The 16144-nt window shown below is 36.8% G+C and overlaps 1 protein-coding gene across 1 annotated transcript in view; it reads left to right on the top strand.

The window, feature by feature from the left end:
* LOC143164716 (connector enhancer of kinase suppressor of ras 2-like) overlaps positions 1–13939 on the top strand; it is a 213896-nt gene extending 199957 nt beyond the window's left edge. Inside the window, exons 20-24 of the mRNA XM_076347640.1 lie at positions 9812–9882; positions 10640–10740; positions 12183–12690; positions 13013–13212; positions 13591–13939. Coding sequence (XP_076203755.1) covers positions 9812–9882; positions 10640–10740; positions 12183–12690; positions 13013–13212; positions 13591–13806 — 1096 coding nt within the window. The 3' untranslated portion in view covers positions 13807–13939. The remainder of the gene's footprint in view (positions 1–9811; positions 9883–10639; positions 10741–12182; positions 12691–13012; positions 13213–13590) is intronic.
* Positions 13940–16144: the final 2205 nt, after the last annotated feature.

Below are 16144 nucleotides of genomic sequence, written 5' to 3'. Positions count from 1 at the left end.
TCCAACACTGAAGTGAGGATCTTCTGCTATTTTTAACTATGCATGGTCTCTCCCTTGATTTTAGCTACTTTGATAGCTATGATTTGTTGAAGTGCCATTGATCATATCTTTCTATTATACTATAAAATGTTCTGGCTCAAGGAAAACCGGGAAGTCTTGACATACATTCAGTAAACTGCTCTTACAATATTCATTGATTTTCCCACACTGGGGAGCCAACGAAGCTGTCTTTATGACAGTTTACAGCCCTCGTGGAGAGCAACAGTTGGAAAGGTGCCAGGATGTATTTTCATATCATACTGCCATGTTAGTTTGGAATTTACAAGAGCCTTTTTCCTGAGAAAAGGCAAAGGGTGAACTTCCTCTTGAAGTATTTTTTGCAGTATTTTTCCTTCAGAAATGCTGTTCCTGTAGAGTAATGGTAATTCACTCCCCAACCCAAATGATGGATTAGTATGCTACCTCTGTAAAATCCCTGGGCATCCCCTGCAGCCTTTACATGCTTCCTGGAATTCCTTCTCCCAGATACCCTGTGTGAAATTTGAAATGAGTAAGCAAGATTCATAGATGAAAAATGCACTTAAAATACTAATTTCACAAACCTCTCTCTTCCCAGCAAATTGCTAACCATGTAATCTGAGGAAATAGGGCAAATACTCTGCACAGTATCTCACACTCCTGCCACCACAAAATTTAACTGGATTTTCTATGTTGACAGAAGCGTAGCTCTTTTACGCTGAAAAGTAACAAGTTCTAATATGGAGAGGAACACAGCATTTCTTTATTCACTGTGTGGGGAATGTATACCCTTTCTTCAACTGCATTTACCACCAGCTTTTGTTTTAACAGTTGTTTTTACAGTTTCTTAATTCAGATTCACTGTTTAATATTTTTTTTCCACTCCAGAATATTTTAATCTGCCTTTAATACTGCATTGCTGTTGAAAGAATTGTATACCAATGGGTAGTAATTGATTTGTATGTAGCAGATAGAGTTACTCTGTTGAAGCTGAATTTTGCCTGCTGTGTTGCATGGTGCAAACAGGCTTCGGTTTGCAAAATTAATGCTCATGCTGTTTTGTCAGGTCTTACACGAGCATAGTTGTGTTCTTAGAAATGAATTAATAATGAAATTGATGAACTCATCTTTCGCTTGCCACAGTCACAGGGTACTCCAAGCTTGTTAAAGGCCTTATTTCCCAGAAGTTGCTTCATCTATTACCATGCCATGCATAACCTGTTTATGGCTTTAATACTCCTAAGGAAATTAGCACTGAATTTAATATTCAGTTGTTTTACAATATCTACTTTATTTAAAACTTTCAAGTGACTGAAGTACGCAGTACAGTGCATTTACAATCTCCTCATGGACTCCAAATATTAAATTTAAAAAAGTTCCTACTTTAGGCTGAATAATTTGATCACATTTGATTTGAATAACTGGGTTAACTTTGCAATTTTAATAACTCCCATAAATCTTTTGCATTCATTCAAAAAATATAACAAATATCTGCTACCCACTGAAACAGAATGATGATTGATTTTGTAGGGGTCACTCTCAAGATTTTCCAAGTAAAGACCTGAAAGATTCTAACACAATATTTCTCTTAAAAAGAAACTGTTTGAAAACTGAAGTCTTCTGAATTAAATTTCTATTGATTATAAGCAAATTTCAGGGTGCATATCCTCTGTATTTTTATGTACGGAATATTACCAAGCAAGTTACTCAAGGCTTTCCCTAAAACATCCCGTTTGTCACCGACATTCATTCAGCCATCTTCCTTAAATTTTGGGCATGTTAGTCTCCTTGACATATTTTGGCCAACTCAGATGGTGGGCCAGTATTAACGCATCTTTTACAGTTTTAATTTACTTTCAGTCTTCACTTACAAATAAGCTAACACCTAAGAAAAGATCTTGGTGACTAAAAGTTTCAGACATGGGCCCCTATTAGACATTGCCCCTCTTAAACAAGAGTTCCTGGAGAAGTGAACAGGTGAGTAATCGTGTCAGATCTGTCTGTCCTAATTTAACAGTTCTTTAACAAATAGAGCCGAGTAAGTTATTAAAGAGTTCTTACTCCTCAGTCCCTTACCCAATGAAACTCAAGGAGATAATTCTGCAGAACATGAAAGGCATTTTTCAAATAGAAATCCCCGAAATGGAGTTTCCCAATGGTGTTGTAAGTAAACGTAAACAGCAGGTTTTCCCCTTTTTCCTTTATGTTCCTATAAACTTGTTTCAAATCCAGGAAAAATAGTCCATGCCCAAGGCCACTTCGGTCCCCTAATTTATTGTTCTCACATAAAAGCTCATAAGTTGCAGCACAAGTAAAACAATTTTCTGATCAGAATTAGCTGCAGGCCCCAGAGACTGGATGAAACCATGATGTATATGGGAGTGAACAGTGCAATAGTAGAGCTACAGTGCTCCGTCTGGGGAAAATACTACACCAGGAAGTACTAGTACAGAGCTGTTAAGTCTTCAAAATCTTCTTTTTTTGGCTAGCCACCTAACTCCTCCTTTCTACGATTTATGGACTACTTGCCATAGACTTGGGAACTACCATTTCCCCCTTAATACAGCTTGAGAACCACTGGCTTATAGCATTACACTAAAGGAGTTCAAAGGAGTTTACAATACACAATTACAATTATCCAACAAGCAATCCAAATTAGCATTCAGGTGTGAATTTATCCCTAATGCGCAGGAGTCAGGATATGCATTGGCTTTCTGTACTAGTTTAAATTACAAAATTAACTTAATCAAATTCTGCTGTAAATAATACCATTGTCAATTGGTATAGTTCTTCTGGGAGTCAAACAGTTCAACTGCGTTTAACATAGCAGATTTTGTGATTACAGTGCTGTACCTCTCCGTGATGAATGAATGTGCATTACAGTCACATATGGTGATGTTATACTGGAGATACTAAGTTAACGCTGCAAAATCTGAAGTTTTTAGTAATAGAAATAAGTAATATACATAAATAAGTTGGGCATTTAACAGTATTGCTTGGCCTATTTGATCTGATTTCTTTAGGAGTATGTGGAAGTAGAATACATAATTTCACAGTAAATCATCCCATCTCTTAAAAAATCCCCTCTGAAACCCAAAACCCCCCACCCATACCTTTTCAGGCCACACTAAACTCAGTTCTCTTGCTCATAAAGAATGTTTCATTTCTCCAAAGCTTTATTTTGGGCCAATCATTGGGTGAAAGCTGGGTAAAAGCTTGAATAACCGAGTAAAATTACAGCATGCATTAAATGCTAAGAAATCCTGCCTTGGATTCACTTTTACAGCTTTTCATCCCTTACCTGTACTTTCATAAGAATGGTAGAAAGCCTGTCTGGAGAATACTATGTGGTTGCACATGCTGAAGCATATATAATGTCACAGTCAGTGTAGGAAGCGGTAGGTGCATGCAGCAGCTAGTACTTGCCTTTAAGTGGATGCCCAGAAAGTTTGGTGAATTATCCAGAGTAATATGGTAAATCCAATAGGACAAGGGTACAGTAGGGTGAAATCCGGTAGCCGTGTTTGACTAATGAAGAAAATATCTTATTGTCATCTTAATAGATTCCTTGAAACTCCAAGCTTGACATAACAGTGACTATTCCTTTTGATTTGCCTAAGCGGTGTTAGTGCTGCCACAAACGTGTTGGTAAACGTGTTTGAAAATTGGCAAGAGAAGTTCCAGTTGAGTGAATTTTTGTGACTGTTTTGGTAGATTTCCTTAGGGTTTGTTACTGGTTTTATCTGAAATTATAGTCTATCATAAAGTTATTGTGTGCATATTCTCTGTGACACACAACTATATTTATACAGTAAAATGCTATTTCATTTGTTACCAGAAGGGTAATTTATTTGCTACAGAAGCAGTGAACTTTTTTGTCTGTCATCCACTGGGGAAAAAAAAAACCTAAACACCAAACCAGACTTCTGACTACAAAGGCATAGTAGTTGTGCATTTGGTTGACAGGGTGAAGTTAAAAAAAATAAAAAATAAAAAAAAAATTCCCATTAAGTGCATGACGTAGATGTGCATGCAAAGAGGGCATAAATTGCCATGGTTCACTTGTCAACTCTTAAGCTGTCTGGGGCTTTTTTCATATTTTTCCAGCCTGACAAATCTAAGAAGACAATGCATGAAACAAGATCAACAGAGTCATGTCAAATTATCAAATCAGAGTACTTACAGTTTATCCCATGAATGATTTTACTTAACAAATTCCAGCAACTGTGACAAATAAAATTGTAGAAATACAGGCTGCTGAGAGTTGATATATTTGGAGAGATGGGCTCATTGAGATGACTCTGCTCAGTGTTATATTTCACTGTGTGACATCAGTTACATTTTTGGCCTTCTTTTGTGTTGAGGAAAATCAAGGCATCATTTTAGCCATACCTAGTACAGGAACCTTTATTCTGTTAAATGAATATATTGCCTGTATAACCTTAGGAAATAGTGAAAATAATGTACCTTAGGAACCAAAATGGGAAATGTATTGAGTTTTTAGGTGTCCAGTAAGAAAGACTGGTCAGGAAGAAGCCAGCATAACAAGTACAAAAGCAATTTGAAAATATAATTCTGTATTGCAAAGAATTTTACAGTGAATTCTGGAATCCGATTATCCCACTGATGTGAAAAAATATAACACAAAGTTTTTAATCAGCAATTAAATATAAATTGCACTGAATAAATTCAATGTATGAAATAAATGGTTCAAGGGAATCTCTATTTTAATAGACTTAAAGATAACTTGATTAAGTCAAATTTAACTTCCACTTTAGTTCTGGTTTTTCCTTTTAATCAGATAATCTCAAGTGTAGATGCAACCCAAAAGTGAAGAAAGATATATTCCTGCACTGAAACATTTATAATACAAACCTGAGATGACATACAAGTGCAAGTATTAATTGATGAAAAGATGCAAGAAAGATAGGAAATATATAACTATTTACTTATTCTGTCCTTTAATGCCTTGGTATTTCATTGGTTTCATTTTTAAGGGAACATTTAACAGAAAGAAATAGTGAAAGTGGATAGACTCTTGAATTGACACCTTTTCGGGATATATCCTTTATTTACTTTTTCACTTGAATTAAATAGTTTCTTCTATATACCAGCCATCTTGTATATGCAAAAAGTGTATCTAGCATTGAGGATATTAGCAAATAAAACTTCTTTGAACCACAGAAACATGCTACTTCCTGACCTCTTCTCCATGGATTTCTGGAATGGTTTTAACCATAACCCTAAAAATAACAGCCTTGCACCTCTTTTTTTAAAAAATGGTTAGCCTCTTGCCTTTGGTTTTTATTCTCCTACACTAAACATAATAGTTCTCTCAAATTTATTACAACGGAGATTGTCCAAGTTGTTTTGGTTTTTTTACTCGTGCTATTTTGCTCTGGACTGTAGAAAGGAATAGCCAAGTGGGTGAAGTGTGATGCCACTGTGAAAACCATTGCTGCCGTCAATCCCAGAACCTCACACTCACCTTGGACTGGCTCATCACCGTACTCGGCAGGAGTAAATTATAAGTCAGTAAACAGAAACTTACTGCGTTTGTACAATGAGTAATGGCTTATTCTTGTTTTTAATATAGTGTTAGGACAGTGAAGCTATAAAAATTGTTTCCCCGGTTGCTTGGTCCACTTTAACATTTTCCAGTGTTTTTATTAAATGATCAGTAAGAGAATGTGCTCCTGAATCCTGACAATTCAGGGCATTTCAAGCATGACTCACTCTGCAGTATCAAGTTTTGATTATTGTCACAGCTATGCAGTTCATCACTGCCCTCGGTGTCTTTGTAATCATCACTTTCCAGGCCTGGGGGTAGAATCAGACTCTCAGAAGAGGCCCTGGGCTGTAATCCCCTGGTACTAACCAGAATTATCTCAGTAAATTTAACTTAACTTCCTACCATGCAGCTCTATTTTATCCCAAAGCAATGACAACAGTGCCTGTTTGTAATCAACGGAATTAAAGCCAGTTTGATTTATTTAGAATTTAAACCATTGAGACAAAGTACAAAACTTACTTATGTATTTAGATTACCTTACTTGAGGCTTACCTTTCCCTGCATTTGGTTCACTAAGGTACAGGTGATAAAAAATAATTAATACGCTTCTCGGTCCCTTGTAAGTTGTTACAATGTACCTCAGTAAGATATTATATCTTATGGAGATGTTGTACAATATTGAAGGTAAAATGTTGTAGCAAAGTATCCTTGGGATATTTAGTACGGCTCCATGTTATCACAGCTAATTTCTATTTAGAACGCAAACCCTATGGCTCCTTGAGTGGCCTAGACGCAAACTTAGTGAAACGTGCTGTTTAAGTTGTTTAATTATCAAAAGAAAAGAGTTGTTGAAATTATCAAAGAAAAAAGGTAGGGGTTTGGGGGGGAAGAGGAGTCCAACTTTCTGCCTCGGGGGTCTAAGATACATAGAGATGTACATGTAAGATTGCTATACGTGTACCTGCCAGAATATCTCGTGTCTTTTTGTGATCACATGAAATTCAAAGAGCTATTAGGGGTACAGCTATATAAACCAAATTAGACAAACGATGTCCTGGTTTTTTTTCACTATAGTGGCTTGTCAGGTATAGCATATAGTCTTGCATTGCATGACCTTCAATTAAACATGCAGTCATCTATCCCTTAGAGAGTCCAATTCTGACACATACTCCCGTTGCCTTCCTGAAACCTGACATTTGCCTACAAGGCATTCAATGGAGAGTTCAGAACCAAATGGCTGAGTTTCCAAGCTTTCCACAGAGAACTTTTTATAACCTTGACTGCCTGTTTTCTTAAAAATGAAAGTGGTTTGCTCATCAAGCAAATTCATCAAGTTTACACAGCATTCCTTTTGAACTGAGTTTGCATTTCCTTGAAAAAAAAATGTTAACTGTAAGAAAAGGATCTGTAATCTCAGCACTTCTATAACTCCTGATTAACCTCAAAAACATTCACCCATGCTTTTTTTTAAAAAACACAAAACATAAAATTGAGATTCTTTTTCTTTTATCAGAAGAGATTTTATCATTATAAGCCACTGAATGTCATCAGATAACCCTTTTTGTTGTCTTGACAAAGAGCTAACTCTAAATTGTGGTAAATGAGGTAAGAAAGTACTTGTAACTATAGCTGGGGATCTTCTTGCCCTTTGGAAGAGAAAAATCTGAGCAGTCTTAGAGAAGGAAGATTACCTTCTGCTAATTCCAGATTTGGACATTGAGGCCATGAGTAAAGCTGATGCTCTGTGTATGCTAAGAATATCTGTGTTCTCTTGAAGGTTAATACTAACACTTAGACTGTTATCTATATATGCTTCCAAGATTTGAAACCCTCAAATTAACAATGAGCAACAAGATAAATTTGGCAAGAAATTTAAGACAATATAAATCTCCATGCACTGACCACCAAAACAGCTCAGTCTGTTTTAACTTTGAAAATGGTAATGAGTCCTAATTTATCATTGGTGCTTAAGCAGAACCTTAGTTGAAGTCGCTGAGGCATTCTGCTTAATTGCCAAAGGCATATGGTAAAGTATGACTAAAACTATTTTGCTCCAATGCTAATGAGTTTAGAAATTCAGGAACAACTGTTGAAAAAATAGTGAATACAAATGCTTAATAATGAGCAAGGGTATGATGTCATTTCAATTACTGCAATAAAGAATATGCCTTTCAAGAGAAGCAAATGTCAAGTGATCAGCATGCCGTTTGTTGAATGAAATTATGCTGGTGAGCACTGTAGAAAAGCTTTTCTGTAAACCTGTTAATCCATTTGAAATTTACTTCCTTCATGGTAAAGATGAGTTATTGACATGCTGATACAAACAATGTCTCTGTAAGTAGTCCTAACCCTGCAGTTGATATTTGTGAAAACTAATCATCATTTCCATTTTTATTTCCAATTTGCTCACTTCTGTTTTAATACTGAAAGGCAAAGCAATATTATTGTACAATTCTTTATATTTTCATAGTTTTGCAAGTAAATTAAACCCTATAGCAATTCCCTGTGAGTAAGAAGTAAATGTTGTTGTCCCCTTTGGATACTTATGAAAGTCATAAGATATGTAGAACGATTTGCTGAAGCCACACAATGAGTCAGTGTTATAACCAATATTACAGATTAAGATCATTGCTCTGAGCAACTGCAGAGCGTTGCCTAGACCAGGAGATCAATACATGCTGAACTGTGCTATTTTTAGTGGAGAGTTCACTCTTCCTTCATTTTCTGCCTCGTCGCTGTGTATACCATCTTCCATACACTATGCTATTAGACCAGTAATACATTCACAGATGTCCTTAGAAGCTTTTTTCTGCTCTAGTGCAAGTGGGAAAGAATTACACTGAATAGTTTTCTTGTTTTAATCTGCAAAAAACTCGCCCCTATGCTATAGTATGTATTGTTTACTAATGCCTGTCTTGAAGTCTTTGAAAGAGGTTTTTGTCATAAGATGATTCATTAACCAAGAACATAATTGTTAACAAATTGTATGTTGCAACATTAAAAATGAAAAAAGAGCTGCTTCTAGAAAACACTTGCATGCAATATACTAGGAAATTAATGACATAGTAAATAATTTAGTCACCGAGAAAGGCAATATTTAAGAATGCATCCCAATCATTACAGATTACATTAATAGGACTTTTTTCTTTGGTTATATTTCCTTGTTGATGATGATAAGCTGATTCTTGATTTTCCATTTGCTGAACATTAAGAAGTGACTTTCCTCTCTATGTGTTAATTTCCTTTTTTTCTGTCTTTCAATTATATATTGTATAAACATCCAGTAATCTTATAGAAAGAAAACTCTAAAGGTATTTTCCCCAAAATAAACTATAATATATTCCTAATGAAACAAAGAATCTTATTTTTGATCAAGCTAATTAATTTTGGGACAAAGAAAGAAAACAGAACATCCAATGTAAAATGCAAATACTAAAGTACTTTCAATTTACCAAGTCTTGTTTTAGAAACCTAAGATTCTGTATTAAAAAAATCAAAGGAAAATAATGTTGATATCGCAGCTCAACAAGCCTAAACATTTATATCACCAGTATCATGAATCTAGACTAGCAAATAACCAGTGGAATACTGTCATAGTCTGTTTTAGCTTTTTGAGTATACCATTTTAATACCACTTATTTCCTAATACAGGTTTTCATACAATTATCATCATAATTCTGTTTTATTTTATAGTATTTTGGCAATTCAGGCAAGTTCTTGAAATTAATAGAAGTAGCAGTCAGAATAAATGCCATATGCTCCTTTACCCAATGTCTCTGGAAATCATTCCACACAAATAGTTTGCAGATGCAGCTTCGAGAGAATTTGATTCTGCTTAAGGTGGAGACAGAGCTGGACGTTTTCTCTTCTACACAGACTATTCTAAAAATTTTGTTTAGTCATTGCTAAAGTTAGCATATTAGTATGTATGCTTCACAGTTTCTTGATGACATAAGGAAGACTGATGTCATGATTCTTCAATTTTCTAGGCAGCAGAATAAAATGCAATGAGTCTGATACTCCATAGGCAAACATCCTCCAGCAGGTGTGAACAGAAGTCCAGAAGTACATCTGCATTGCACATGAACTGGAACATCCTTCACTTAAAATTATTAACCACTGAACACATCTAAATCATGCTTTTAACAGCCTGAACAGTGTTCAATTTTTGGACTAAGCATTGCCTCTGACTTTTCCAAGTGTTAAAAATCTGTATGCCCTCACATTTACACTAGATGTTCCTTTTAAGTGTCTCTTCCTCATTTTTTATTGTTCTATTAGATGGATGAATCGCTTGGGTCTCGCAGCAATTGGTTACACACCTGATGACAAGGATATTCATCCAGATGAAGGTAATGTTTCAGACATTATAATCAGGAGACGAGAGCAGAGAGTACATATCTGTTCATTATTTGAACAAAGTTGGAGATGTCATAACTGACTTTTTGACATATGTGCCATATCTTTTAAAATATCAATTGTCATAAGAATCCATATCCTTGAAGAACTGTATTTATTGGTGCCACCACCAAAGAAAATAAAATCCTGAGTAATAATTTTAAGAAATAGTTAAAACAAGTGATAAAGAGAATGCAAGGTTCAGGGTGAGGTGTGATCTCCCAGATCACAGCCATCGGCTATGTTCATCACCCTAGAGCAAGTGAAGACATCACAAACACAGGTCAACATGTGCTTTAGAACCATTTTCGCATCTCCTGAGCTCAGGTGCCAGCCTTGCCTTTTTCACCATCACCCATGGTGGAACCTGTTATGCTAACATAATTAAATTAATTATTGAGGCTCAGCTCTACTTTGGCATCTAGAATGATGCTTCTCTTTGAAAGTCTGTGACCAGAAGTTGTTTTTTATATACAGTGGGAGTTAGGTGCCTAGCCTGCTTTCTGTAAACGCTATCCAAAACCATTTGAGGGTTCTTCTACATATCTGTGTATCTTAGGTGCCAGACATTGTCACTGTTCCTTAGTGACTGCCAAGCCACCTAGGTGACTGTGAATGTTCACCTTTGCATGCTAATGATATTTTCAAAATGTGGGACCCGCTTTCCTGTGGAAAAGCACATGAGTGAAACCCGGAATGCTTTGTTAGCAGATTACTGGAGTGAAAGCGACCAGGATGACATCGACGGCTCTTTAACCCTGAAGCAGGAAGGCTCTTCAACACTGTGTGACACCTATCATCGAACACCCTCAGTGAGTTACAAATATTGCATTTGACAGTAGGTCAACGAAAAATATCTGTGTGCCTTGATATTTTCACTTTCCTTGTTTTGGAATATTTAATTACCGCAAAGGCAGAACAAAGACGGATCTCATTGTAAGAATGAAATTACTGCTGTTCCTCATGAGCTAAGACCTGAATGTTTCCATAACAAGTCAATTATAAAGGAAGGAGAGGTAAATGTCTCCTTATACAGATATGTCACCAGACTGTAAATATGACATTTTCTGTAGGATTTGGGAGATTATACCTAATAACATGAACGGAATATTCAAATGTTGACTTTACTGCAGAATATGAAAAGAATGGGGTGGATTGGATAGTCTGTATTAACTGAGACTGTTTTTTCAAGTACAAATATTGGATACTGGATGCTAGAGATTAAGATCAGATCACATTCATGCAGTAATCATGTTTTAGTACGAACACTTTTTTTAAGAACATATCTTTAGAGTCAAGGGGTTGTTTACAATATGAAGCATTGCGTACAATACCATAGTAGCGACAGTATTTTCTGTTAGTGTCATAAGATGTTAAGTAGCTGATAAAAATACTTCTAATATATTGTGTATAGACAGATTTTGATAACTGAGGGGAAAAAAAACTATTTTGTATACAAACAGGCTCTAGTAGCAAATAAGAACATTTCTATCGTACGGAACATAGACAGGCTGTGATAATTATTATATGTTTCTAAGCGCAGATAGGACTGTTCTCTATTTTTCTTTCAGATTTTTCTTCAGCGTGAATGACACGATCCTTACACAGCCAGAACCAAAGAAAGAGTGACTGAGACAACAGCATCACATGGGTGAAGTTCAGACTGATTTTCACCCATGCGATGCTGTTTTATCAACTGGGATACAGGTTAAGCCCCTCCCTTTCTGTTTTTCCACTTTTTTGCCTTTCTCTTTGTTTTTAATTAAAATTATACACAGACCCAGCAGAATTAATTAAAATAATTTGAGAAGTTCAGCAAAATTCAAAAATCTTCCTCAGTGCTGAGGCGTTTTATTTTTCTGTTTGGCTGGATACTTATCTCCTAAAAAGAAAGGAAATCCAGTTATGGTTTCTTTTGGGGGCTTTCATGTCTTCACAGCACACTGCTGGACTGAGTGTAAATTGGACAGGTCTTCAGGAAACCTGTACCAGTATTATACTGTTCTTTCCAGCAGGAGTTGCTCATGGGCAGAGAATGTGCAAAACGAATAGGGAGTGGTTAAAACGTAGCACTTGCATAAAAGATCTCACTGCTAGTTATGTTCTGTTTACAGAGGTTCATATTATGACATATCAAAACACACACATCAGTCCATTTTACTAGTATATATCTCATAATGTTCTACGCTGTAGTCATTTTCTTGGATCTGTTCAAAACGTTGTCTTATAGTCAGATGCTTTTGTATCTTCTTAGGTGAATTCTTCAAGTCCATTCCCTGAAGCCAAACACGGTCGACACTTTTCAAGTGAATCAACATACTCTCATTCTTCTGCCGAGGATTCTCGACAAGATGTAGCAGGAAGCACACACTCATCAGGATGCAGACCTCCCTACCGAGAAAGACGCTCGTGGCAGGATCTGATAGAGACTCCGTTAACCAGTTCAGGGCTCCATTTTCTTCAGACTGTTCCTCCTGATGCAGAGTACATGAGTGGCCATCCTGGAATGTCACCGGACAAACGAAAACAAGCGACGCTACCAGTACAAAGACGTCATAATTATGAGCAGGATGGGCCTTTCCCTTTGGTGGAATGTCAAAGGGGACATAGCTCTCATAGCAGGCCACAGAAGCAACGTAGTCAAAGCCTTCCCCGAAACAGAGATGTCAGGGGTAAAGGACGTGTAAAATCCATAGAAGGAACAGATGACAAGCTAGAAGATAAAGTTCCTATTAGAAGGCATAACAGTTTCTGTGCAGAAGGTAAGCTTTTGGAGATACTCTGATCCTCTTTACTGCCATTGAATGCCAGAGCAATATTGCCATTATTCTCAGCAAGGTTTTTGTGGTTGAACTGTTATATGTTGGCAAATTCATCAGTCACTACACAGGAGTTTGCACTACTTAAAATGCTTGGATGTAGTGCTAAGAATATCAAAATGTTCTTGTTTTATCAAAACAAAAATTGGAAGACTGTGTTATAGGGTTACTTTATACATGAATTTGCAGTATTGCTTGCTGGTTTTAGAGACTTCATCAGAATGATTAGATTTGTTGTTAGGTTTCGTTATCTATTTTCTTTCAGAAAACATAAAAGAAATTGGAGAAAATACAGATGGTCTGCAAGAGCTATACAAATCTCTGGAACAAGCTAGTTTGTCAGCTTTTGGAGAGCAGCGTCCTTCCACCAAGCAGGAGTTCCGCAGGTCTTTTGTAAAGCGATGTAATGATCCAGTTATCAATGAAAAGCTTCACCACATCAGAGTTCTCAAGAGCACTTTAAAAGTAAGGCTTTATCATTAATTTTGTGTATGAGCAATATAAACTAGTAAAAGTATAATCTCTTCATGTTTTCCATGGAGGAAGGAGGCTTTCTTTGTAGCTTTAGAATTAAGTTCCAAAGAAACTAAAAATACGTGAAAACAAACACATTCCAGCTTAAGGAAAAAAAAATTATTTGGCACCCTTTATAGGCATATTGTAGAAAGTGTTGTCAAACAGTTTAAGCTGTAATAGATCCTGTATAGAGGTAAAAGATTCAAGTGTCCAGAGTAGTTTCCCCAGCACTTTGCATTAAAATGAAAGAAGAAATAAAGTGCCGAAATAAAAAATGTGGCATAAATTTCATTTTGACATGTACTGTGTCTTTCTGGAATTTGATAGGCGAAGGAAGGGGACCTCACAGTTATCAACAGCCTTCTGGATGATCCCAACTTAACATCAAAGAAGTTTAAAGATTGGAAACTAAAGAACTATGAGTTTTTCCTGGACATTTGTGAGTACAGTGCTGCTGTGAAATCTCAAAATGGAGCCTCTGAACTTGCAACCTCAGCACCAATGCTGACACATACACATTCGTTCATTGAAACTCACGTGTGACAGGACTCATATCCTGAATAATTGCTGGGTGCCATGAAAAATGGAGTAAGACAAACACTGTAATGTTTATTGAAAATGTACTCAGCAGAACTGTAAATAAGTTGGATAAGAGAATAGTGCCACAGGATGCCTACTACATTGCATGATAAGACAATAATATTCTTTATGAATTTTTTTTTTTGTTTGCTATTATCAACCGATGTCCGTATCAAGCTCTGCATTAGAAAGAAGCAGTGCAGAAGTGTAACTGAAAATAAATACCAGTATATTTAAAGTACTGTACTAAAACTAAGCTTATAGTATGAGCTCCTACAATCATTTTATATATTTAGATATATATAAAGACATATCTATGTATATAAAATGTAACACGGTAGTTGACGTTTACTTTCAAAATGCCCTAAAGTTCACATTTTCACACATTTTTTCTTGAGAAAAATATAAAATGAAAACATAAAGACATTGGCCACTCTTAGAGATGAACGTTTATTTTTGCAACATTTCCAGGTAGTGACCATCTTTCCAAATAAAAGGACAGAGTTATCAAAATGTAAACTCAATCCCTATAGTGTGCCTTAAAATGTACACTGTACATCTAGCAAATAGATCCCAATCTGGCCCTATGGGCATACTGTACATGCCATTTAGATACTGTGTTTGTTACATACTGTGCCTGCCTTTAAAATGAACGAACATAAGCAAGCAGGTATGGCACAGAGGTTAAGATACAAGTAGAACAACATTGGTTGTTCACTAATGCTGCAACTTAAACTGATTTTAATATAATTTGAGGTATTTCATGGTGAAAGAAAAACATCTGCGCTGAATATGGTACCTACTGCAGGCTTTCATAGTTTCTTCACTGTGAATTTAAGTGACACATGACTGTGAGTCACAAAATTCAAAAAAGCTCTGATGCTTCAAGGATGAGAATTAAGTTTAAAAAAATCCTGAACTAATCAATTAAATTCCGTAATAGGCTGACATCTAGAGCTGAGTAAATTATTCAAAATTATATAATGTCTGGCAATAATTTTTAACTGTTAGTTGTACCTTAGCAAGTGGTTGAAGTTATTCAATACATCATTTGAAAACCAGTCTGTGTTGATTGGTTTGGGAAGACACACAAGTCACATAGTGTATTTCACTTCCTTGCCTGGATGAGAATGATTTCTAAGAATCAGATTTTGGAGAAAATACTTGTATTCTTGGGGGGGGGGGAGATTGCTCTGAATGCTACTGAATATAAATTTCAAACACCCCTTCACAATTTTCTCTGACTATGCTTGCTAGAATATCTCTAGAAAGCAGAACAAAGTGTATGTGAATACAGTTGACGTCATTGCACTTAAACACAGATATTCACTGATAATTTTTTCACAAGATAAACCTAGTCGTCTTTCATACATCAAGAACTGTAAAATTCATACAGTTCAACATAATATAGGAAAAAATGTTATCTCAATGAGGTCCTAGTACCCAGGAAGAGATTTAATTATTCACAAAGCCAGAGCTGGGTGAAGGTATCCCGTTTGTTTAGTTCAGTCTCCACAAAGCAGCTGTGGGGGGCTGACCTTGGCCGGCCACCAGGTGCCCACCAAGATGCACTCACTCCCCCTCCTCAACAGGACAGGGGGAGAAAATATGGTGGAAAAGCTTGTGGGTTGAGATGAAGACAGGGGGAACACCTACCAATGATCGTCATGGGCAAAACAGACTTGACTTGGGAAAAACTAATTTCATCTATTGCCAATTGAAAATGCAGTTGCATAGTGAGAAACAAAGACAAAACTAAAAACACCTTTCATCCACCTCCCCCCTTCTTCCCAGGCTCAATTTCATTCCTTTGTTCCCAGCTTTTCTACCTCCCTCTCCCCTCAGTGGCTCAGGGAGATGGGGAACGGGGATTGCAGTCAGATCATAATACTTCATCTCTGCTGTTCCTTCCTCACACTATTTGCCTGCTCCAGCGTGGGGTCTCTCCCATGGGCTGCAGTTCTTCAAGAACTGCTCCAGCGTGGGTCTTTTCCATGGGGTACAGTCCTTCAGGAACAGACTGCTCCACCATGGGTCCCTCATGGGCTGCATTTTCTGCTAGAAAACCTTCTCCTGCGTGGGCTCCTTTCCATGGGCTGCAGGTTCTGCCAGGAGCCTGCTCCTGTGTGGGCTCTCCATGTGCTGCAGTTTCCTTCAGGAATCACCACCTGCTGAGGCATGGGGTCCTCCACAGGCTGCAATATGGATATCTGCTCAGGCATGGTCCTCCATGGCCTGCAGGAAGAAAACCTGCTTCACCATGGTCTTCTCTACAGGCTGCAGGGGAATCTCTGCTCTGGCA

The sequence above is a fragment of the Aptenodytes patagonicus genome, chromosome 9 (assembly GCF_965638725.1).
Source record: "Aptenodytes patagonicus chromosome 9, bAptPat1.pri.cur, whole genome shotgun sequence".
Lineage (NCBI taxonomy): Eukaryota > Metazoa > Chordata > Aves > Sphenisciformes > Spheniscidae > Aptenodytes > Aptenodytes patagonicus.
The sequence above is the reverse complement of the archived record's forward strand: the minus strand, read 5'-3'. Positions and strand labels throughout refer to the sequence as shown.